Source organism: Lepidothrix coronata, unplaced genomic scaffold (assembly GCF_001604755.1).
Source record: "Lepidothrix coronata isolate B3197 unplaced genomic scaffold, Lepidothrix_coronata-1.0 Scaffold39, whole genome shotgun sequence".
Taxonomy (NCBI): domain Eukaryota; kingdom Metazoa; phylum Chordata; class Aves; order Passeriformes; family Pipridae; genus Lepidothrix; species Lepidothrix coronata.
Genome location: NW_016690219.1, coordinates 2,869,098 through 2,893,247, shown reverse-complemented (window position 1 = coordinate 2,893,247; position 24,150 = coordinate 2,869,098). Strand labels below are relative to the sequence as shown.

At 43.0% G+C, this 24,150-nt stretch overlaps 1 protein-coding gene across 1 annotated transcript in view; it reads left to right on the top strand.

The window, feature by feature from the left end:
• The window catches only part of ITSN2 (intersectin 2), an 83,376-nt gene extending 60,063 nt beyond the window's left edge, over window positions 1-23,313 (top strand). Inside the window, exons 24-35 of the mRNA XM_017812986.1 lie at window positions 1,828-2,027; window positions 15,098-15,219; window positions 16,087-16,193; window positions 16,811-16,994; window positions 17,565-17,663; window positions 17,821-17,988; window positions 18,861-19,073; window positions 19,807-19,928; window positions 20,468-20,550; window positions 20,689-20,772; window positions 21,056-21,229; window positions 22,333-23,313. Of these exons, the coding sequence (XP_017668475.1) occupies window positions 1,828-2,027; window positions 15,098-15,219; window positions 16,087-16,193; window positions 16,811-16,994; window positions 17,565-17,663; window positions 17,821-17,988; window positions 18,861-19,073; window positions 19,807-19,928; window positions 20,468-20,550; window positions 20,689-20,772; window positions 21,056-21,229; window positions 22,333-22,490 (1,714 nt within the window). The 3' untranslated portion in view covers window positions 22,491-23,313. The remainder of the gene's footprint in view (window positions 1-1,827; window positions 2,028-15,097; window positions 15,220-16,086; window positions 16,194-16,810; window positions 16,995-17,564; window positions 17,664-17,820; window positions 17,989-18,860; window positions 19,074-19,806; window positions 19,929-20,467; window positions 20,551-20,688; window positions 20,773-21,055; window positions 21,230-22,332) is intronic.
• The last annotated feature ends 837 nt before the right edge of the window (window positions 23,314-24,150 follow it).

Below are 24,150 nucleotides of genomic sequence, written 5' to 3'. Positions count from 1 at the left end.
AAAACACCTTCCCCTCACCCCTGCCTTCTTTCTGGGATCAGCTTCACTCCCAGTTTCTCTGCCTCCTCCCCTCCAACAGCACAGGAGGATGAGGAATGGGGCTGTGGTCAGTTCATCACATGTTGTCTCTGCCTCTCCTTCCTCCTCAGTGGGAGGACTCCTCATACTCTTCCCCTGCTCCAGTGTGGGGTCCCTTCCACAGGAGACAATCCTCCATGAACTTCTCCAGCGTGGGTCCTTCCCATGGGCTGCAAGTCTTCATGAATTTCCCCATGTGGGTCCCTCCTGTGGGGTGCAGTCCTTCAGGAACAGGCTGCTCCAGTGTCAGTTCCCCACAGGGTCACAAATCCTGCCAGCAAGCCTGCTCCAGTGTGGGTTTTCCGTGAGGTCACAACCTCCTTTGGACATCCACTTGTTCCAGCATGGGTCTCCTGCACAGGCTGCAGATGGATCTCTGCTTCCCCATGGACCTCCACGGGCTGCAGGGGCACAGCTGCCTCACCATGGGCTGCACAAGAATCTCAGCTCCAGCACCTGGAGCACCTCCTGCCCCTTTCTTCACTGATCTGGGCATCTGCAGGGCTATTTCTCTCACATATTCTCATTCTTCTCTGTCCTGGATGCAGTTGCAGAATTTTTTCCCCCTTCTTATCCCTGTTATCCCAGAGGTGCTACCACTGTCACTGATGGGCTCAGCCTTCACCAGCAGTGGGTCCATCCTGGACCGACTGGCCTTGGCTCTGTCGGACATGGGGAAGCTTCTGGCATCTTCTACAGAACCCAGCCCTGTAGCCCCCCCACTGTGCCAAAACCTGGCCACACGAACCCTTTACATGCCCGTATCTGATTGTAGTATCACTGTGCAGGTAAAGTTCTAGTCAGACTCTGTGTCTTTTGGCAGTCTTGTCCATTCAGCTCCTCCCTCTGTCCAAGAAAGGCAAAATCTCACAACTCTGTAATCAAAGCAGTTCTTCACAGACTCCCTCCCTGACATGTACTCTCTTCTGCACACCTGAGAGCAGAAAGTCTCAGTCATACAAAGGTGTTTATATTCAGAAGATGGACACTGACCCTTACAGATTTCTATGGCAAGAGCTTTTTGTTTTTGCTAAAAGCACTGAAGAGCCACACTCTTCTCATTTGGAAACTCCATGTTTCCAAGTGCTAGCAAAAATCATACAGAGAGCTAGCAGTCATTGACAAATAACTTGGAATTACATGCACTGCTCCTTATAAGGAGGGAGACTAAGCAACAAATTTTCACTCAATTTTTCCATTTGAATGTATGGGTACAACTGAAATTATTTCACAGAAAGGAAGCTCTTTTTGTTCTGCATGCTTAAATTGTGCTGTTCTCTACAGTTATGATTTGCTTATACAACAGTTTCCTGGGTTTTACTGGGCAGAACTTCCCTGTGACTAAAGCAGCAGCCCAGGATTAGCTAACTCACATTTCCTCTTCCTTTGCTATATTTTTCTCACAACTATCTGCTATAACATAATCAAACTCACTTTCTTTTCAGCCAGTAAAAGAAATGGAAGAATACTTGATTATATTCACAAGCTTTTAGAAGGTCAATAGTTGCTATACTAACTCAATCCATTCATTATATGAGTGCATAGATATACAATGTGGAAATAAAAGTTACTGTCTAGCTCAATTTTAAAAATGTAACAGAAAAAAATTTCCACATCAAGATAAGCTCCTGTGGTATTTTTCTTATGTAACTGTGTATGTGAAATTGTTGTTCCTTTCCTGTGGTTATGTAAAACACAGAATAAACAGTCTTAATACTTGTATAACTCTATTCTACTATTTTTTTTTTCCTTCATAGTGTGTCAAGTGATAGCCATGTACGATTACACGGCGAACAATGAGGATGAGCTCAGTTTCTCCAAGGGGCAGCTGATTAATGTACTGAACAAAGATGATGCTGACTGGTGGCAAGGAGAAATCAGTGGTGTGACAGGTCTCTTCCCCTCAAACTATGTGAAGATGACCACGGATTCCGATCCAAGTCAGCAGTGTAAGCAACTTTTATTTTTTGATTAATTTTGTTACTTTATTTCAAAGGTGCATTGTTGTTGTTTTGCTTTGTGTCTGGGATTTGTAGTTCCAGGCATCAGCTGAATTGATTAGTACTTTAAATACTCTTTCTTTAAATACTTTGCAATAGTACTAAGTGCTTTAAACCCTTTTCTATTTAACCTACAAACAGCAAGCACATTACCAGCCAGCCAGTGTGTGACAGCAAGACTGTGAGGATGAGCTAAAAATACTGGATTTGGTAGGAGTTCCCCTTCCAAGAAAGATGCTGATAACTAGCATGGACTGGGAAGCAGTGCAGGCATAGTACAATTATAGAACTTGCTGGAGCTTCATAAAATTACAAAAAGTATCTGTAGTCATTTTAACATAAGTTAAGTAAAAATAACCATCAAAACAATAGGAAAAAGATAGTGGCATTAACAAGTGGTTTATCCTGTGGTAAATGCCCATGTCCTGACTCCCAGCAATCCAGCTCTCGTCCAGTTCTGAGAAACAACATATAATCAAAACATGAGCTGAAAATTACCAGCTGCATGCTGAGAACTGAAGGCTAAACTGTGCACCTGGCAGTCAGTATTTTCTGTGCCTTTTTTGAACATAAACACAGTAAAGGTTTCTGGTGTCCCACGCACATGCAACCCCATTTTTTTCTCCACAGAGAAATTTACCACCATTTTTACTCCCTCAGCTTTTCATCCTGTAATTAAACCAACTTTTATATCAATCAAGGGAGTTTGGGAACATACCCCGGTGCCAGAGTTGCTCCTTTGACATGATAAGTCTTGTCTCTTCACTTGGCTTCATTAGGAGTTTTTTATCTGCAAGTCTGGTTGAGGTTCACTCTTAATAGCCTATAGCTTGTGTGTAGGACCAGTTTGCACTTCAGGTTTGATCAACATGGTTGTGTTCTTACAGAAGGATTCACAAACTCGTAATGAAGGTTACAGCTTGGATGGGGAAGTTAAAATATTTTCCCTGGGTAGCTTGTTATGGTTCCTGGGCAAAAAACAGAGTGTGCATCCTTCTTTTGAGGTTTTCTTTTTAGCTAAATTACTTCTGTGCTCACATTTTTTGGTAACGCATTGTTTTGGGTTTTGTTTTGTTTGTTTTTTTTTAAATGCCTCTGGCCAGTGTGGTTGGGATGTCAAAAACTTCTGCATTTAGGCTGAACTTTACATGCTTTTGATTAGACAAGGCTAAATCATTAAAGTGGTCCTTTGAAAGCTTTAATTTGTTTACAAATCTCAGTTTTGAATAAATAGTATAGACTACACCCAGATGGGCTATAAAATTACGATTCCTGCGAAGTAGTAGAACTTCATGAATTTTAAAAAATTACAGAGAGAACAGCTTGTCACCCCAGGTGTGTTGCCATTTCGAGGTATGTGGCCAAGTTGATAAGTTCAAGGTGATCATATAGCACTGATTTTCAGCAAAAGCTGTGCTAAGATCAAAATGTAATTGGAAACTTCTGATATGATAAGTTTGTCTCATTATTTGCTGATATGGCATTAGGCTTTTCCTTAGGTTTCAGTGTTGCAGAATAAAAACATTTCCATCCACATCAAACTGTGGCTGTGCTTTGAAAGTATTTTCAGAAAGGTCAGTCACGTGGGCAGATGTGCATCTGGTCATCTGTATCTGGTTGCTAAACTTCGGTCTATGCATCAGATCTACAAAATCCACCTATTGGTGAATGAAGAGTACGCTGAACTTATGTATTTTTTTTAATTCTCTGAGTATTTCAAATAAGCTAAGTTATACATCAGTTTTGTGTTGGGATTTGCCACTCTTTTGTGACATTAAAAGGTAGGCATTTGCAAACTTCAGGAAAAATCCTGCTTCAAACCCAGAGCCTGCACAAAACAACCAGCATGGCTTGTTAACTCAAACCCAGCATTAGGCAGATATCCTTACCCAGGTTTCAGCTGAGCTGCTGCTGGTCAGCTGTGTTAGCAGTAAGACAGTTCTGTACCATTCTTCTGTAACCAGAGGAGTATTTAAATATGTACTGACTGAATTTCCAAACTTCCTTGGAATTTCCTTACAGTATTTTTTGCTCTTGTTTAAACACAGTGCAGAAACTATCACTAGTATTCTTGAGAAATCACTATTCCCACAGAAGTGTTGATGTGGCCCTCTAGGGACCAGCTTAGAGATATGACAGAATGTGATTTTAAAAATGCCTTGTATTTTAAAGAACTGCTAATCTGAGTTTTGTGATGTTTCTGTTGATGAATAGCACTTTGTCTCCCACCGTCTTTTCTAGATGCTCAAATACAGTGGCATTAGAAAGGCAGCAGGCAGATTTGGTTTACTGAAATAGGTTTGCAGCTTACGAAAATTCTCGATTTCCCTCAAATTTAAACTCTATTATCTGGACCAGCTTTGTATCCAGAGTCTTTTCTGGGAGTTACTAGTTACAGCTGTAATTACAAACTTCCCTAGCAAAGAAGGAACTGAGGTCAGCGAGATGTTTCTTAAGTTGCTGAAATAGCTCCCTGAGCAGAACAAGTTCACTTTTCCTCGTGGTGTGGCTGCACATCCTGACACAGGGTCTCTGCAAGGAAAGAAAGAAAATCAATTCAGGGCATTGTAGGTTTGTCAACAGGTCTCTTAAAATACCTGGTGATTGCAGAACAAGGAATCGTTGAGTTGTGCTCTCAGTAACCTCAATGATGATTAGACTTGCTCATGTTTTAGTGACATTTTAATAGCCCTTATTCTAATGTTTGCACAAAAGCTATCATAAAGAATAAACAAGAAGTTTCAAAATACACCTATAGATTTAAAATAAAGAAATATTCACAGGATCAGAGTCTTCTGTTCTTTGAGTGCTTGCTCAACCATTCAGGGTCAGATATTTTCTGTGTTGCCAGTACCTGCCTAGAACACATCTACCAGGTTCTCTTCCCATTCTTCCCTAAGGGATGTGTAAGGTAGGATAGGCATGGTGCACTTGGCACTTTACAGTTCTTTTCAATAGCCTGGTCTGGAGATAATTCTGTTTCAGCCAGCCTTTACCTGCCTTGCTCTTGGAAACTTGTTCTCTCGTTATTTGGCTTTTTCAGTGAGACAGCTTTTTTCAGTTTGTCTTCTTATCCGTGAGAGCAGTGTGAACCTTATCCTTATATTTTTTTAGCTGAGATTTTCTCCCCTCAGGTACCTCAGATGGAGGCTTCTGGTTCGTCCTGGCTGAGGTGCCTCATCTCCCTCTGTGAAACTGGTCTTTCACAGAGCTGAATGTTGTGCCAGTTCTTCCTACTCTAGGAGAATCATATAATGTTAAGGGGTTGGAACAGGCCTTAAGGATCATCTAGTTCTAACCCCTCTGCCATGTGCAGGGACACCTTCCAGTAGAGGTTACTGAAGGCGTTATCCACTTATCCTGGCCTTGAACACTGCCAGGGATGGAGCATTCACAACCTCCCTGGGCAACCTGTTCCAGTGTCTCACAACTCTCACAGTAATGTACTGTTAGTGTTTCTGCTCACACTTTTTCCTTTCCATAGCCCAGCATTGCTGCAGTTCCTCACTCATCTGAGTAACTTCCTATGTGTGCTCAGGCCTGAGCTCCAAGTAGTTCTGTAGCCTGAGAGCCACCTCCTTCCCCATTTAAACCTGCCTGCTCTGCCTTCTGCCAGTGCCATGGCAAAAGGTGGTGAGACTGGGCACAGATCCTCTCTCCATAGACGGTTCTTGATGCACATATGACAATGGTGTGAATTTCCTTAGGTACAGACTTGGTATTTATAGTAATACCATTATATCTACCTAGTTAGTTTGCTCCCCGAACCTCACTTATAGATGTGACGTATTAGAGACATGAGGCAAGCCCTGTCCTTTCACCAACAAGGTTCTTTATTTCCAGAAGTCTATTTTCATGCAGAGAAGATCATTAGTAATTCGTGTGCACACTGTCTAGGGAGTGAAGCTGCCTGATTTTCAAGGGTGTTCATAGTGAGAAAACAACTTCTGAGTTGATGTGGTTGTGGTGGGTGCACTTCTGTGTCTATATATGGACACACATTTTGAAGTTCTCTGATTCTTGCCGAGTAACTTCTCTTTATGGAGTAAGAGTTCATGGTATCAGTGGCTTTGAGGTGTTGCCTGTTGCAGGTCTTTGTGAATTTTTTTATCACGTGAAGATTAATAATTTATTCTAAGATTTAACTCAACAGCTCCAGAATTTTACCCCTTTACCAAAGATCAAAGTCAGTCAATTAGTTCATAGTGACATACTGACTCGGTATTTCTAAAACTACGTGGTGATTGTCAGCCAGGCTGGATAAAGCTTCCAGGTTGAAATCCTGGGGTATGGAATAGTCTCTGGATTGCCCACAAGGTATGTGCAGCTGCAGCCCATGTCACGCCTCTGCCTTTAGCCTGACTTGGCAGTCAGTGCCTTTTGAGACTGTGTAGCCTTTGGTTTCTGATGGGGAATTGAGGGATGTCGTACATCCTGCTCCATGGACACATGTTACTAGAGATAAGGCTTTAATTTCTTTTAGGCTTTGAAGAGAATCAAACAGGTAAATTTTTATGTGTTAATTTATATGCACAAATTCCAGCAAGGCTTTTCTATACAAGTTTAGTTTTTATCTGATTTTTCTAATGTCCCATTACAAGTTTCTCAGGAGAAATTCTGGTTTTGTTGAAATGTCAGGGAATTTTGCCATTGCCTTTAAAAACAAACCCCTGGGGCTTGACCTTGTGTTGAGTCTACATAACAGAAGTCTTCCTTGGGAAGCAACTTTTTCTTCAAATGAATCAGCTACAGAGGTTTTTCAGAGTCAGCAGAGGCTGGTCACAAGTACTTAAATCTGTGTGTGTTTATAAATATGAAATTGCAAAGGTGGAAGCTCATGATGTCTGTTTTCAGAAAGTTGAATTGTTCATCATTCCTTTCTGACCTTTTTGGTGTTGTTCTGTCTTTGTCCATATAACTCATATGTTTCACTCTTCAAATTTATGTTCATTTTATCCTTCATTTTTTTTTTGTTTTTTTTTAGGACCCAATGTTGTCTTCCAGTGTGAAATCACCTCAGAGACCCACTATCCAAGTTTGACTAGCGTGGAGGCAGGGTGGCCAGCCCTGCTCACGTGTCTGACACAATCCTTTTGCTTCGTTTGAACATTAGATCCAATCAAGAAATTAGGTTTTTGTGGTTTTTTTCTTCTGATCTACAGTTTCAGTTGATTTGTAAAAGCAGAAAGGATAGTGGGTCTTTGTGTGGCTTTCACTGCTGTTCATTCTTGTTTCCTTTAGTATTTCCTTTGGTATTGATAACCATAGTTATTAGCATGCATATCAAGTTATCTTTTGCATGGTGGGATTGCAGACACACAAAGACCCACTATTTGCACAGTTTATCTGAGCTGTTTTGAATGGGCAGTTGTGTTCTTTTGATGTTGTAATGTACATATTTTGCAGAATTAAAATGTTCACCGATTATTGTTCTAATGGACTTGATTTAATCTCTTACATATTGAGCTTTTAAAATTGACAGCCTACATGGCTCATCCAGAAACAAACCCTACCTGTCTGCTGCTGATAGTCACTGTGATTACAAATATGCTACAGGATCTAAGGGTTAGATCTGGTGCAGTCCATCCAGCCTTTTAAAACCCTTTTTAACTGGGGAAAGAACTATTAAGCATAGAGTGGAGGATAGTTTTAATTTTTTTCTTCCTTCACAGTTTAGTACTGTGGCAGGAATTCAGGTTGTTTTGGCTCAATACATTCTATCCCTAAACAACCTCCTTCCTTGAAATACTTTATGCTGATAATTCATATTTGCTTTCAGTTTTGGCAAACGTGCTAGTTGCTGCAGTAAGTACTTACACAGCCTCAGTGTGACCAGGCCCTTTCCCTGCCCCTTCATTAAATAGTCAATGGTACAGAATTGTTTGTGTCTGGCTGCACTCTGCAGTGACTCAAAGTACTGTCTGAAAGCTGCTGCTCTTCCTTCTGGTGAATAAACCAGCAGCCTTAGTGCACAGCTAACCTCGATACAGAGGTATTGCCAGAAAAGAGACACTAAGTGACACTTGGAGCTGAGAGCAGAGCATTTGGGTTTAGGAATGGAACTGTGCTCCTCAGCCCAAAGGTGGTCCTTCACAGCCCTGGTGTGTCACCAGTAAGGTGCAGTAATGGTGCCCATGTCTTACTGTAATGTTTGGAGGGAAGGAGGGACTTATAACCTTGATTCCCCTTTAAATAAAAGGATTAATTTAATTGCAGCAGGTCATTTTTGCAATCAGAAATGTTTACAAAACACTGCTTGTTTACTACAGAGACATATATATATATATATACTTATGAATGTTGTGAAGGTACTATCAGGAAAAGGTTAGTCCAATTGCAAAAATTTAAAAACCTTTCTCCAGAATCTCAATGTTATGTATTTAATATACTTGATCAAATAATGTATATGTGCCCTTTAGTTCAGAGATGTATCTTCTGTGCAATATGGACTAAGCAATGTGCCTACAGAAAACTACAAATGGGTTTTTATTCTGGATGTATTTTGTCTGAACCGGTATTCTGTTATAGAATGAAATTGTGTTCTTGTAGGCAAATAATGTGCTAGATAATCCTTTGACTATTCCAGATGACTTGATTTCCTTATGAAACTACATTTCAAGTGTTTCTACTAAAATGTGCTACTGACCCAGGATTGCCTTCTCTGAATTTCTGTCTTGGAAGGCCTGTTTAATACAGACTGAAGCGTCTTTTGCTGCACCAGTGGCATCAAGCAATCACTGTAGTCTGAGAACTGGGTGATCTTCCAAATTATCTCATTTCTAAAAGGCACTGTTAACCTGTGGGATTTGAGCTGCACTGACTTCCCAATGTTCAGTCAGTTTTCCTTGAATGCCAGATTGCTACTAATGGTCTTTTGAAAAACTTAAAACATCCTCTCTGGGATGTTTGAGGACATAGTTATGTGGCATTTTCCAAAAGCAGCTGGCATGCTACACATTTTTAACTGATACAATTGGAGATTAGGGCACTGTTAGGTAAAGTTTCACACAGGGAGCCCTGTTGTTGGGTATGTAGGTATGAGCATTGAAAATTATTGAAACTGCTGCCTCTAAATTAGAACTGAAGAGTATTAAAGTGAAGCATCTTGTGCTTTCACAGTTACCTTTTTGTGTTTCAGTATTAACTGAGTACGCTCTAAATTCTCTAACTGTAATAACAAAGATAATAACAACACACCTTAGTAATGCTGACTGAAAGAGACTCAGTCCCTGCCTTCAGTATTTGTCTCTACTGCAAAAGTCTGTCTAGCACAGCTCCAGCACAATCACCTGAGAGCTCTGCTCTCCTGCACATTGGTGCAGAAAGGGTTGGATACACACATCAGGTCATCCATGGGAAAGACCATGGCAAGGATGTATTTATGGCAAGATTATTATTAATTAATGTTCTGTATCAATGAAAAGGTGGAGCTAATAGAAGCTTGGGTTTAAATCAGACTTTTTCTTTCAAAAATGCTACTTTTTTCTCTGGTTGTGTGCAATTCACCCCTTGTTGCTAAAGGTCCACAGAGTTGAGTTCCGTTGGTCATCCCAGCCAGCCAAGTAAACACCCTGATTTGGGTGAAAAAGGCTGGCTGTGGAACTAAGGGCAAGCTGGAAAATAGAGTTTTTTGTTTAACTGATGGTTCCCGGGCAAGAGCTGAGAGTTTAAATGTTGCTCAGAGCCACACAAGGTTAACAGGTATCACTGGAGCCAACATGGAAAGTGAAATATGCTGCTGCCTGCAGTGTAGTATTTGCTTAATGTTGTTTCCTGTGGGCTAGCAGAGAACAGGGGCCCTGGTGTCATTGAGGTGAGAACATGAACAGTGCTGTAAATGCACAAGGACAGGTACCAAAACACTTCCTAATTCTGTAACTGTCTGGTTTATGTAATGGACTAACAAGCTACACAAGCCTAGTTTTACACAAGCTTAGTTCCTGATCCAGACTTGGATCCATGCAGGAAGGTCTTGTGCCACTACTGGGACCCGGTCTCAGGGCTGGGCTGTGCAAAGAGTCAGTGGTGGTGAGGGCTGAGAGCATCCAGAGCACTTTCTCCATGTGATTAATGGTGCAGTCAGGAGTGCAGAAGGCACAAAGCTCCATCAAAAAGTTACACACTAATAACTGAAACATCTCCTACCAGTCACTGAATATTTTTGCCATCTCGATGCTTTGTCAGATTGTATCCCTGTGTGGTTTCCTTGAGCCGGGTTGGAAACACCTGTAAATAAGTCTGCTCGTAGGAATGCGGACAATCCTTGGCCTGCAGTGGGAGCTGCTGCAGGGTTGTGCTACTTCAATGTAATGAACCAATAAAACTGCTGTGTAATGGTGTGTGCTGCCTTAAGATCCCTCCTGTTGTTCTTCCCAAGCTTGAGTGTCCGTGTGCAGGGATGGTTGTTGAGACATGCGAATGCAGGCTGTGCTTAGCATGAGGCAATTGTTCATCCTTGGTTTTAAACGACGTTGTAAGATAACTATGCAAATGTATTTTATTAAAGGGACACATAAAAGGATCTAGTTTGTCTGTTGTGGTTTTTTTGTCCATCTGGAGAGGATTTTTTTTCCCAGCTGAATAACTCAGTACAAGCGTTGTCTTGCCTGCCTCTGTGATGGAGACTTGGTCTTGCTTTTTACCTCTTGGAAACTGAATCATAAATTTCCTCTGTTGTAGCAGAGAGAGTAATCCTGCATTTACTGATTAGGGGAGATTGGACAAAAGTTTCTATTATTTTTCCTAGGGCCTGATGGAAACCACCTTTTCCATGGCCCCAGGTTTCTTGGATTAGTTCCTTTTGTGGGTTTCAATAGCACAGAGGCTGCTCCAGGCAGTGACAGGAGCGTGTCACAAGTGTTTTGGCCTTACACGTGCCAGCAGAGCTCGTAAGTGGCTATGGGTGGTGTCCCATGATGCCACCAGCTGCTCCCTGGTTGTACTGAAGGGACTGTTCTAATGCCAGCCCATGGTCCTGAAGGTGAGATGTGGCCTTCCTATGGCAGCTTGGGAAAATAAGAGACAGGGAAAAAACCCCAAGCCTTACTTGCTTTTCCGAGCCATATCTACTGGCTTGGGATTCAAACAAACAAAAAGCCAAACACAACCAACTAACCCCCTTATAAAAAAACACACCCCCAACCCTCTACACACCCCTATATTTTTTTTTAAATGTGGTTTTTATATAGTCACACACTCTTTTTGGTTTTGGAAGAGCTCTCTGATCTTCTCGTGTCCCCCCGAGCCCCGCGCTGTGGCTCTCCCCCCTCTACCCTCTCTTCTGGTGTTCTGTGTCCACATTTTTTTTGCACTTTTAGGGGTGTTGTGTCTCCCCCTTTTCTGTGGGCCTCTTTTTCGTGTTTTTTCAACCCTTTCCGTGAAGAAATTTTTCCTAATATCCAATCTAAACTCCTCTCTACCCCTAAATAGTCTTCACTGGTGACCGAAAGCAGTTAATGCCTCTGGTCTAGATAGATCCTTCTGGGCAAGTGCCTGAGCTCCTGTTGGAGGGTTAAGCTGTCATTTCTAATGTGTTTTTTCCTTGTCCATTGAGAGGGGAAGTTTGTTGGGAAACGGGACAAAGCATTCAGTGCCCAAGCAGCTCTGGGCATCTAGGAAAGCCTCTTATTCATCTGCTTTTTACTTCAGTTCTCTGGAATTGGCTTTTAAGTGAAGAATTTTAATTCACTCATTTTTTTTAACCAAGAAAAAAATGACATGGTGATAGGTCTCATTCATCTTTCTTTGGGGGATTTCTTTTCTTCAGAAAGTGTCACTCTTCCCCTTGAACGTGCTCAAATCCAAAATATGTCAGTAATTGGAAAGGTTTTCACCCCCAGCCCCCATGTTTTTCAGGCATGTGAATCTCCTCCAGAGCAGAACATCTTTGGACTGTGGAATGTGGCAGTGTTTCAGGCAGCGGCAGTTATCCTAGTAGGAAAAAATATTCCTTGTTCAGGTATATTTGGAGGGGAAAGTATAATTTTAAATACAACTGTAGAGACTGGGATTTCCTGTTTGTACACTCTCCAGCTTGTTTTGCCCTGCCCTGGTGAGGCAGGTGCTTCCTCCCCTTGGAGAGCAGGATTTAGCACAGAAGGCACCACAGGTGGTGTAGGCATATCTTTGTTGGTATGTCCCAAGTTTCCAAGGTACCAGACACTGACTGCTCACTCCAGTCAATGTTCTGGAGAAGGGAGCTGGGCAGGTCATGCTCCAGGTGGTCTGAAAGCTTAGCACTACCTGCTTTTGGTGGGAGAGGCAGGCTGGCTTCCCCTCCAAAGGTCAGGAAACCCTCTCAATAAGCAGAGGAGGTGAGTAGCTGCGATCCCCTCTGCAGGTGCTCCCAGAAATCTCACTGCTTTTCATGAGTTGCATCTGGAGCTTCGGATTAATCGTGACCAGACGGAAGCCAAACCAAACCAACAGCTTTCTGCTGCCAAACAAGACAGTTTTATTGCTTCCCTGCACATTCCTGGCTGCTAAATTAGCAGAGAAATACTGTTTTCTTTTCCCCCCCCTTGGGATTTGTTTGCTGCCAGGGTGTGAGCTGGGAGTCAGACAAGTGCCAGAATTGATGCAAGGGAAGGAGGGAACAGAAATGTGGGAGGAGAAGGTGCAGAGATGTAGGTCCACCCTTTCTGTACCGGTGAGCCCATGGGTTGCTATGGACGCTTTGGGAAAACATTGGCAAATGCACCAGGTAGGCTGGTTTGTTCTCTGGTCTCATTCCTTTCTTCCCTTCAGACCCAAATACCCGAATTCACCCTCTAAAATCAGATGTGGGGATCACGTACTGTGTTTTTATGCTGATATCATCAGACGTATCAAAATTAGCAGTGTTTTCACTAGTAAAAGCTAGTGTTTAAATAAAATTAAATAAAATATTAAACACAAAATAGCACTTGTCCCTTCATGCCAGAAGCTGACAGGCCAAATACAAGGTTAGCGCAGGAGTCAGTTAATGTAACTGCATTTTTGCATCTGATAATGAGCTTATGAACCAAATCTATTTTAATGCAGAAAAAGGCACGTTTTTCTTCCGGTGTTTGCTTCTGCTTTCAGTGGGCAGCATGGGACAGACCCAAATCCCAGCGTGTGGATTGTTCCAACAGCTGAGATACAAGCAGACAGGAGCTTCAGTCCATCCCTGCTGATGTGACCACGTGGTCAAAGCTGAGACTTCCAAATCTGGATAAATAAAGCCTGGTTACTGTGCAAACCCCTGATTATCTTAAAATGTCATGTCTTAGGAAACTGGTGAGCTTAAACTCAGTGCTGTACAGACTGAAGAGTGACAGAAGTAGCACACATTGGCCATAGACCGTCTCGATGGACTGAGATACCAAACTTCACAAGAATTACTTTGGTCTATAACTTCACTTCTTTTTCTCATCTAATTTTGGCCTGATTGTAACTGGGGATAACTAAGGCCAGAAGCAGCATTCTGCACAATCAAAAGAGCTGCAATCCCAGATCTCTTTGTAAAAAGTGGTGGTTTTGCAAATCTTGTCAGAAGGCTTAAGATCTGTGATCCTCCTTAGGGTGCAAAACAGAACTGAAAAGTCCTGATTTTCAATCTGGTTGTTGCCTTTGCTGTTTCACTTTTTTGTGTTGTTCAAAGGGTTTCCCTGTAAGAATACTTGGCATGGTGTCGTAAGTTCACTTGATAAGAGTTTCTCTTTTGCTGACAGTTGCTGCTCCTTCAGAGCAGCTTGATGCCTGTGAGGTTCCCACTAGGTCACTGTCTCATCAAGTTTAGCCAGACGTTTAGTGTTTCTTAATTTTTTTCCCCTCAAATTTATTACTAACTCCATTATTTAGAGCAGCCCTCCCATAAACAGATCTATACACCGGTAGTGAATAAAGCCACATCCTTGTGTCCCAGGTGTGTCAGGGTGATGGGGAGGCACAGCCCTTTCTGTGTAGGTCGCCCTGCCTTTCACACCACCTGTGAATTTTCATGAAGTGTTGTTCCTCTAGAAATGCCGGATTTAAATGAGTTCCTGCGATGTCCTTTCTGCTATCCTGCAAAATCCACCTGGTATTACAATGCGATGCCATCACACCCAGCAATAGAAGGATGTTCTCAAACTCTTTGTAATTGTTCCTTTTTTTCTCCTTTTCCCCCACCCTGCTGCTTCGCAGTCCTCTGCTGGCATGTGACGGCTGACAGACGGATCTAGACTGACTTTCTGTTCTCTCCTTTACCCAGCTAAACCACTTTGTTTTTACCAGTTTTTGGTTTGGTTACTAAATTTTGAACACTGTTGTCTTGTTTACTAACATACAGTAGAGAAAGAGCTGTGTGAAGCTGTAGGGCCTGCATGTTCTTACAGAAAGTTGGGGTTTGTGTCACTGACTGCCAGTGTGTTCCTGTGCATGATTTTGATTATTTGTAATTGATACATAAAAATAATTCAACATATTTCAGGCTCATTTTAGAAAAAAAAGTTATTCAACTGTGAAGTTACACAGATATAACATTATGTATTATAACTTTAAAAATTTGTAGTGGTGGTTTATCATAAATTATTAACCAAGGCAGAGGACTTGAGAAATGGGGTGGGGATTAAAGGTGCGATGTCCTAAGTCAGGACCAGACACATTTTTCATTACTTCATTTCACAAAAGAGAACTTAGAATCATAGGACCATTAAGGTTGGAAGAGATCTTTAAGATCATCAAGTCCAAAAAGACATTGCATGAGGTAAGAGGAAAGTTTCAAATCTGTGGCAGAAGAGGTGAGAAAAGTCATGAGACCAATGGAGTGGCAGGAAGTCAGGAATTCTCATTCTGCATCACAGTACAAGAACAAGGGGCATTTGAAGAAATAAGAAGTTGACTGAAAAATGACACAAAGGAGGGAGGGGGTCAATCGCTACATCACTCGATTTTGAAACCCGCTGCTGCTGTTTGTGTGGTCTGAGGCACAGGCTGGTGTGTGCTGGTGCAATTCTTTTAGTTCATCAGATCTGGTGCCTTGAGTGGGATCTAAACTTCTGGCTTACTTCTTGTAGGGTGTGCTGATCTCCAGAGCCTTGACACCATGCAGCCAATGGAAAGGAAGAGGCAGGGCTACATTCACGAGCTCATTCAGACGGAGGAAAGGTACATGGATGATCTGCAGCTCGTCGTAGAGGTGAGATGTCTAGGACATGAAAATGCATTTGGAAGAAGAGCACCTCTGTCCTGCTGAACAATAACAATAATGGGATTCTTACAAATTGTGAGATGCTGGAAGAGGAAAGGTGTGTAGGCACCTCCCTTTCTAGTGAATGTTACATGGTTGCCCAGCAGGCAAAACAACGTTGTGAAACCCCTTGGCTTACAAGGACCTTCCTGTTTTCCAAATCCTGTTCTTTGGTGTTTGGGTTCGGTGGAAAGATGATGGGCTGGGCCAGGCGTCGAGCAGAGCTGCACAGGCTCATGACAGAAACTGTAGAAGCACCATAAAAGTTTATCATGTGCCTTCTCCCCAGTTTTATTTCTGGAAGCAAGACCGACACACTAGGCCAGGCAGGGACTGGGCAGCCTAGTGTGGTGTTGGGTGTCCAATTTGACCTCTCTGCATAAAACAACTGTGGCAAAGTGTGAAAGATGTTAAATACACCAAGTTACACAGGTGCTCTACTCTCCAGAGGTGATGTGCTGTGGTTCTGCACACAGGGTGACCCTTCGTCCTCTGGGCAGGGGGAAAAGCACGATGTGCAAGTGCAATTTCTGTAGTGATTGACTCTGAAATCATGGGAATGCTCTTCTGCTGAGCAGTCAGCCTGCAGGTCCCAGTGCTTGTTCCTGCTTTGCAAATGATAATGCTGGTGTCAGAATGGGGTCACACGCTATGGGGAAATAGTGACAGCTGTCACAAGTGCTGCTAAGGAATTGCTTTTAACTCTTGAGAAATTAGACACTGAGCATTCAACAAAAGCAGTCACTGCTAGGCTAAACAAGAGGCTGAGCTGCTTTTGTCTCTGAAGAACGACTCAATTTTTTAATTTTTCTCCAGGTTTTCCAAAAACCAATGGCTGATTCGGGCTCTCTCACAGAAGGAGAAATGGGGCTGATCTTTGTTAACTGGAAGGAACTCATCATGTCAAATACAAAGTTACTGAAGTGAGTACTTACCTGCAGTCTTACATTTTCCTCTTTTTTATTTTCTTGTTCCTTTTTCCAGGAAGTTTCCTGCTTTTACAATGAGTATTCTGTCCTTGCTGATTATTTCCTGTGCATGTATGCATTCACAACAGACTGCTTCAAAAGGAGTTGTAATAAGAGAGAGGGAAGAGTAAACAGCAAGAACAGATACACATTTGCTGTAATACCTTAGAAGCAGAGCCCACACAAAAGTATGTGCATGGGAAGCATTCTTTCCAGTTCTCTGCACGTCAACCTTCTATTATCTAAAAATAAACTCTAGAGAGACAATGTGACTAATAATTCACTGAATGGGATGCTGGTTGAATGTAGAGAGTGATGCTGATTGTCCCAGAAACCTCACAGGAGAGTCCCAGTCCCTCAGACACCACCAGGCAGATCATTCAGCTCAGCATGTTGTGCTGGTGACTTCCTGGGGGTTCAGGCTGGATCCTAGCGCTGCCTGGAAGTGCCTTTGCTGTGTATGGGAATTCACCTCCCAGGCTTTGAGTCCTTTCAGAGGTGGGCGTTGTAAGGGCTGTGATTTAGGCCTCACAGACTTGGCAGCAAAGCTGGATGGTGATTTCTCTCCTCAGAGCCTTGCGGGTGCGTAAGAAAACGGGAGGAGAGAAGATGCCGGTGCAGATGATCGGGGACATCCTGGCAGCAGAGCTGTCCCACATGCAGGCCTACATCCGGTTCTGCAGCTGCCAGCTCAACGGAGCGTCGCTGCTGCAGCAGAAAACTGATGAAGATGCTGATTTCAAAGACTACTTAAAGGTATCTGATTCAGTAGCTTTTGTGCCTTCCCCTTTTCTCAAGGGAGGAGCCCGTCTGACCAGCATGGACCGGATCAAAATAACCCAGAAGAGTAAAATCCTGCGAAAATAGCTGAGACCCTTCCAAGGTGTATTTGTATGGTGACCTTGGTTAACACTGTCTGTGCTCTTTATTTATATCCCTGTCCTTCTCTCTAGCTAATTTACTGAGGCCATGAAAGGAGAATTCCCAGAGTTGCTGACATCAGGCATTTGTTTCTTTCATTGCTTTGTTCTTTTTCAACCTGAGTGGAGCCTGTAATGTCAAAATAAAAGCTGGAACAGTTTTGAATGTAAGGATTCTGCATGAACAATGACCCTATGATTTATGCTGGTAAAGCGTCTGGTACAATGACAGCGCTGGCTCTCCTGTTTGTTCTGGAAACAAGTATTGTTTGCTTACTGGAAAAATCTAAGATCTCTTGGAATGCCTGGAAAAATGAATCTGATCAGAGAGTTTTCAGTATTCAGTGCCAGTGAGGCAACTGTTTCCTGATGAGTAATGCAATGTTAAATCTCTACTGCACCACAGAAACTTGCGTTGGACCCTCGCTGCAAAGGAATGCCCCTCTCCAGTTTCCTCCTGAAACCAATGCAAAGGATTACACGCTACCCTCTGCTCATAAAGAGTGTGAGTACCCCAAGTGAGGTTCTGTAGGTGAATGCCTTGAGTCTGATCTCAATAGCAAAAGCAAAGATAAAGCCTTGACCATTTATGGGGATTTCTCTGAGCAGTACCAGTGCTTAACACTGATTTTATCTTTTCTCCCCTCTGTGATCCACACCAGATTCTAGAGAACACTCCAGAAAGCCACCCGGATCACAGTACCCTGAAGCTGGCCCTGGAGCGTGCGGAGGAGCTGTGCTCCCAGGTGAACGAAGGGGTGCGGGAGAAGGAGAACTCGGACAGGCTGGAATGGATACAGTCCCACGTCCAGTGCGAAGGCCTTGCTGAGGTAGCTGCATTGACACCCTGCATGGAAGAGTCTTCTCAGAATAATTTCAGAAATGCTGGAGGGGGAAAGGGAGTCCCTGCTCACATCCCTTATTGGAGTGTGATCCACCACTGAGCTCTTGGCAGAGAAGCTTTTATTGAATTCTACTTAGAGCCATAACATGATGAACCCTCATTTTTGCATGATTTTGGTGGTGGAGAAATCTTGATTTATAAGCTTAAAATCTTGATTTATAAGCTTAAAAACCATTTAAACTGTTAAACAGACAGAAATAACTCTTCCCTATGAAGTTCTGTTCCTGTTGCTGCTGGGCTAAGTCAGGGATTTCACTTAGTGTGTGCTTCCCAAGGTTTTCCTTCATGCAGGAAGGGCACAGAAGCCCTCAGTGCCAGATCCTCAAAGATATGTGGAGTTCAGGCTCCTGTACCTTTTAGGACAGCCTTCAAAATGAGGTGTGACAGTTCTCCACTGGCTGCCTAAGGAACCAAGGCTTGACAGGCCCAGAAGGTCTGTCCTGGTTCCATCACCTCCATCACCTCCATCAGGCCACCAAGAGGTGGCCTGACAGCAGACTGTGCAGCTCCTTCTAAACACAGCTTCTGGACAACAGAGGAGTGGCTGTGCAGTAAATGCCTGCATCCAGTCAGAACCCCGTGTGTGTTTTGGTAAAAGCTTAAATCTACTCTGAGTTGGGAGTTGTGCTGTTACCATGGCTGATCACGGAGTAGTTTCCTTTCTCTTAATTTGCAACTAAATTCGTTAAACAAAACAGAAGGGCGTTTTGAGCAACTTGAGCAATCTCCACGGTGAAGAGGAGCAGGAGCTGATCTCTGCATGAAGTTGCTGGTGCTAATGAGTTTTGTCTCTCCTAGCAACCTGTGTTCAACTCCCTCACAAACTGCCTGGGACCACGGAAGCTTCTGCACAGTGGGAAGCTGTACAAGGCCAAGAGCAGTAAGGAGCTGTACGGATTCCTTTTCAATGACTTCCTCCTGCTCACCTACATGGTTAAACAGTTTGTGTCTTCTGGCTCCGATAAACTGTTCAGCCCCAAATCCAACTCCCAGTTCAAAATGTACAAGATGGTGAGTGAACCAAGGTGTTCCATGGTCACGTTAGTAGCAGTGGATCCTGGCTTCTGATGAGGAATACTGTTGTTCTGCTGGGATTAGCTGCCTGGCCCCTTTTGCTGTCATACAGGCATGTCCTGGCAGACAACTTGCACAACTGCTGTTGGCTTGGATCCTGGAAAAGGACAGGCTTTTGTATCTTGGTTTAACAAACACTTCCATCCACTTTGGGGAGGAAAGGGCAGAAGTAGCATCGTGCCTGAGCAGCTCAGTGGGATGTTCAGAAGCAGGAGCCTTGACTTGAGTTTGCACAAGTTGCATCCACAAGAAATTTCCTGTCCTTCTTCAGAAAACAGTAAAAGGTGCAAAATTTTAGTCACTCTGTCGACACAGTGCATGTTCTCAAGATTCTGAAGTTGGAGAGATAAGTTTAAGTATCGGGGTTGCTTTCCCATAGGAAGCCTGAGAGATTCCAGGGACTTCCAAGCTTCACACTGCAGCTCTGCTTACACAGACATGCCCCTTTCACAAAGCTCTTCATCTAGGAAGATGAGAATGGGGTGTATTGCCAGAGTAGTTTTTCTCTCAGCCCTTTCTCACATCCTTTACATGATGATCTCATTGTTTGTCCTATGTCCTATGACTTTAGTTTTCCCTACAGTAAAACAATGTATTTAAACAATCTTGTAAACTTTCAGCTCATTGTCACAGGGTGATGCTGCGACAGTGACATTTGCTCTTCTTTCAGCCGGTTTTCCTTAATGAAGTCCTGGTGAAACTGCCCACAGACCCTTCAAGTGATGAGCCAGTTTTCCACATATCACACATCGACAGAGTTTACACACTTAAAACTGACAACATCAACGAGCGGTGAGTAGTGACAGTGCAGATCTGAGCCTAAACTTGCAGATTGAGGCTGCAGGCCGTCTCAAGTGAGCAGACATGGGGGGCTCTCAGCTCAAGAATAGGGTTTAGTCCCTTAGTCAGGAAATAAACCCACTTGACTCTCATTTGAATGACAGGTTTTCTCTGATTTTGTTCTGCTTGTGCAGCAGCTCTTGCAGTGGAATCCAGCCACATCTGCTGCTCCTTGACGTTATTGTTGTATACAAGAATAGTTTAGGGCTGCAAAGTCCAGCATCCCATAGGATTCTTCCCCAGTCCTAGACTGACCCAGCAGTCTTTAATAGAACAGCAGCTCCACTTTGTGTTTATTTAGTCTGATGTGGAATGTGGCATTAAGATTAAATCCAAAACCTCCATCACTTTAGTCCATGACCTAACTTGATTTGTGATGCCTCTGAAAGCCGGGGGGGATGGAATGGCCAAAGAGATTGGGGCAGAGTCACTGATGCTGAAGACTTCCCTGCCTGTGGGATGACTCTGACTGTAGGGATTGCTCTTTGCAGTACTGCTTGGGTCCAGAAAATCAAAGCGGCGTCAGAGCAGTACATCGAAACAGAGAAGAAGAAACGTGAAAAGGCTTATCAAGGTACCTACAGAGTTCTGTATTTCCCTCTCATCCACCTGGAGGATGCCACAGTGTCTGTGCAGGATCTCCCTCTTCAGATCTATTGCCAGTTTTTACAGTTCCAACCAATCCATTTATTTCTGACCTCTCTGTTCCCAGCTCGCTCGCAGAAAACCTCAGGAATAGGACGTTTGATGGTGCACGTGATTGAAGCAACAGAACTAAAGGCCTGTAAACCCAATGGTAAGTGAGGGAAACAGTCTCAGACCACTTTTATTCCTGTAACATTTGGAAAGGCTTGCTGAGAGGAGTTTGGTGATTTGGGAAACACTGTGGTTCAGCTACAGTTTCTGTATGAATTAGCCATTCAGAGGAACAAGTGAGGAACCAGCTCTGTGCTGCTGAGGGATATAGGGATTGCCTGATCCACATCTGGGCAGCAGCATCGATGTGTGTCCAGGAAGGCTCCAGATGGAGGGGAGGTTTCTGCACTGCAGGGGATTTTCACTCCCTGTTCTGTATTTAGGGAAGAGCAACCCGTACTGTGAGATCAGCATGGGCTCGCAGAGCTACACTACCAGAACCATGCAGGACACCCTGAACCCCAAGTGGAACTTCAACTGCCAGTTCTTCATCAAGGACCTGTATCAGGATGTTCTGTGTATCACCATGTTTGACAGGGATCAGTTCTCACCCGATGGTAAGTGTGGACATTTAGGAAAAGCAGCAGTTCTGAGAGCCTGTGGGTCTGACTGCTGCCTGGGAAGTGTTGTGTGAAAGCAGTGCCTCAGGACACAGGAGGTTCAGTAGCCTTCCAGAGCCAGTAGCTCCAGGCAGTCCGATTGGATCCCACTCTGGCTTTTATGTCAGACACAGCATTTTATTTTTTTTTTTTGTTCAGACTGGGCAGACAGAGAATTTGAAAGCAGAGGTTTTACTCTCTCACTCTAGGTGCCCAAAAATAAGGTGCCAGGTTGTCTTTGCACAGCAACAGCTTGATAAGCTTTCTTGTTTTGTTTGGAAACAACACGGTTTTGGCTGTCAGGTACTCCCTAAAAGCTTAAATGCTCTTTCAGGGCTGACATGTGGTTGATTATTGCAGATTTGCTAGGAACTGCCTTGACCTGAGGTGCCATGTGTGTAACTATAGCTCAGTCTTTTCTCCTGTGAGGTAACATGACTTTGGCTGCTTCTCCCAGCCAGACAGCAGAGTCTGTTGGTTTTTCAGTCCACAGTGAGCCTTTTAATGCACAGACACACACAAAGATGTTGTATAAGAAATGGCCACAAAGAAGGTATATGATTTCTGAATAGAACTGTAAACCTACTAGTGGTAGTAATTGTTCAAGGTCATTGTTCTTGAGAGAAGAATGATATATAAGCTTAATAAAAGTTGGCTGAGCCAAAACAGTTGATTTTTTTTATTGTCCTTGTGGCATCTCTGCTGATTTGTAAACAGGTTCTATCACCTAACTCTGACCTGCTAGCTCTAAAACTGGAGAACATTTGAAATTGTGCTTCTGAAAGGGTATTTTCTAAGAGTGTTTTTAAAGCCCTAAGCTCAAACATGACAATAAAGGCATGCTGTCCATCCTAAATCCATAGCATTTTTGTCTTCTAAAAAGACCCTTTTTTGTCACTGCTGGCTGGTTTACACAGGGCTGAGGGCCAGTCAAACAGGAAACCTGGGAGCAGTGCTCTGGAACTGAACACCTACTATGCAGCATTGCTGCTTAACCTGACTCTTTCAGGTTTTCTAAGTTGTCCTTGCCTAATGAAATGTCTTACTCACTTGCCCAACAGATTTTTTGGGTCGCACCGAAGTTCCAGTAGCAAAAATCCGAACAGAACAAGAGAGCAAAGGCCCCATGACTAAACACTTACTGCTGCATGAAGTTCCAACTGGAGAAGTCTGGGTTCGCTTTGACCTGCAGCTCTTTGATCAGAAAGGACTCTTCTAAGAACACCTTTTCTTAATTTATGAAGGACAACTTAAGCTGACAGACTGAATATCTTTTGGTAAAAGATTCCTTGCCCCACGCTGGTTATTAAGCAAGAGTTCCTGCTGCCTCCGTGTTTCCTTTTAGTTCCTGCTTGTGCTTAGTTCCTTGCAGTGTTCCCAGTTGTTGTTGATCTATGCAAACACGAATGTTACTGTATATACAGTACTATAGCTCAGTGCCTTTTTATTATGTTGGAATATCTTGGGTTTGGATGCCAATGTTTCCATTTTCAGGGCCATAAAAAGTATTAAGTAGAAATGTGGCACCAAGCTGTTTGTATATTTTACCACTTGGTCTGACAGACAGACTGAGGAATGGTTTAAGCTCAGCACTGGAATCATTCCATTTGAAATCCTAAAAGTGATATCCACTGGAATCTTCCCGTCTCAGGATGATGGTTTTAAAGGTAAAATGCTGAAGAAGCCTTAGCACTGGAGAAGTCTCCGATATATTGTAAATTCTTTAAGAATCAAGTGTAGTTCTTTACTTGACTTAGTTCTGCACTGGAATCAGTAACTGCTACTTGATTTTAATTTCTGCTTCAGTTTGATTCATCATTCTCTGCTAAGACAATGTTGTTGTGAAGAATAACTAGAAAAAATATTTTAAATACTGTGACCCACAATAATGTGGCAAAATACTCTTCAGCTTTTGGGTTTTTTTTCCTAAATATAAGTTATTTGTGTACATTTCCTTGGTCTTGCAGACCTCCATGTGAATCTTGAAGCTTTGACATTGCCAACATGTATATAGAGAGTAAAATATAAGTTTATTAATGTAATTTGTCTACAGATGTTTATTGATTTTTAAAAAGTATATTTTATTGTACAGGGGAATGTGAAATAATGAGAAAAACAGGATTTGTTCAAGAAAAGTTTATTACAAGTTTAAAAGGTTTGCTGGGGGGGAACTACACCCCAACACAAACCTGTAAAAAGAGCTGGTTGAAAGCAAAAGCTTTCTCTTGGCACCAAATCAGGGATGGTTAAAAAAAAAAAAGTTTGTTTATAAAATGTTTGATACATTGTAACCATTTTACTGCCTCCTTAAACTGCCTTGTTGCGGAGCACAGCGCGCAGTTCTGAGCAGCCCTTTCCACGGGTGCAGCAATTCCTCCTGAAGTCTGGCAGTTTCCCATGCAGTCACCATCTGTGCACCCTCCTTACTGAGTCAACCTCTGTTACTTTTAACAGTTTTCTGTGGTTCAGTATTTCTAATCCTAAATAAAACTCAATCTTGGCAACTCTTGAGAGATTGTGTCTGTACAGTGAGAGTTTGAAGAATAGAGGAAATTCTGTTTCCAGGCTTTGAGACCAGAGTTGCTGTGCAGCCAGACCAGGGGGGAGATGGGACCACACTGGAACGGGAGACTGGTTTGTGGGGCACTGGCTCAGCTGCTGCTCAGCACAGACTCTCTGAAAAGCACTTCCCATCTCCCCTCCCCTACTTATTTCCTGCTTTCTCAGAACACCTAATATGTATGTTAAAAGTTTGATTTATTGCTTGTACACTGTGTTCAGGAGAGAACACCAGCACTGTTTTTGTTGAGCTGAGCCTAAGTTAAATCTAAAACAGCAGATTTTGGCTTGTAGAGCATGAACTGGAGCTGGCAACAACA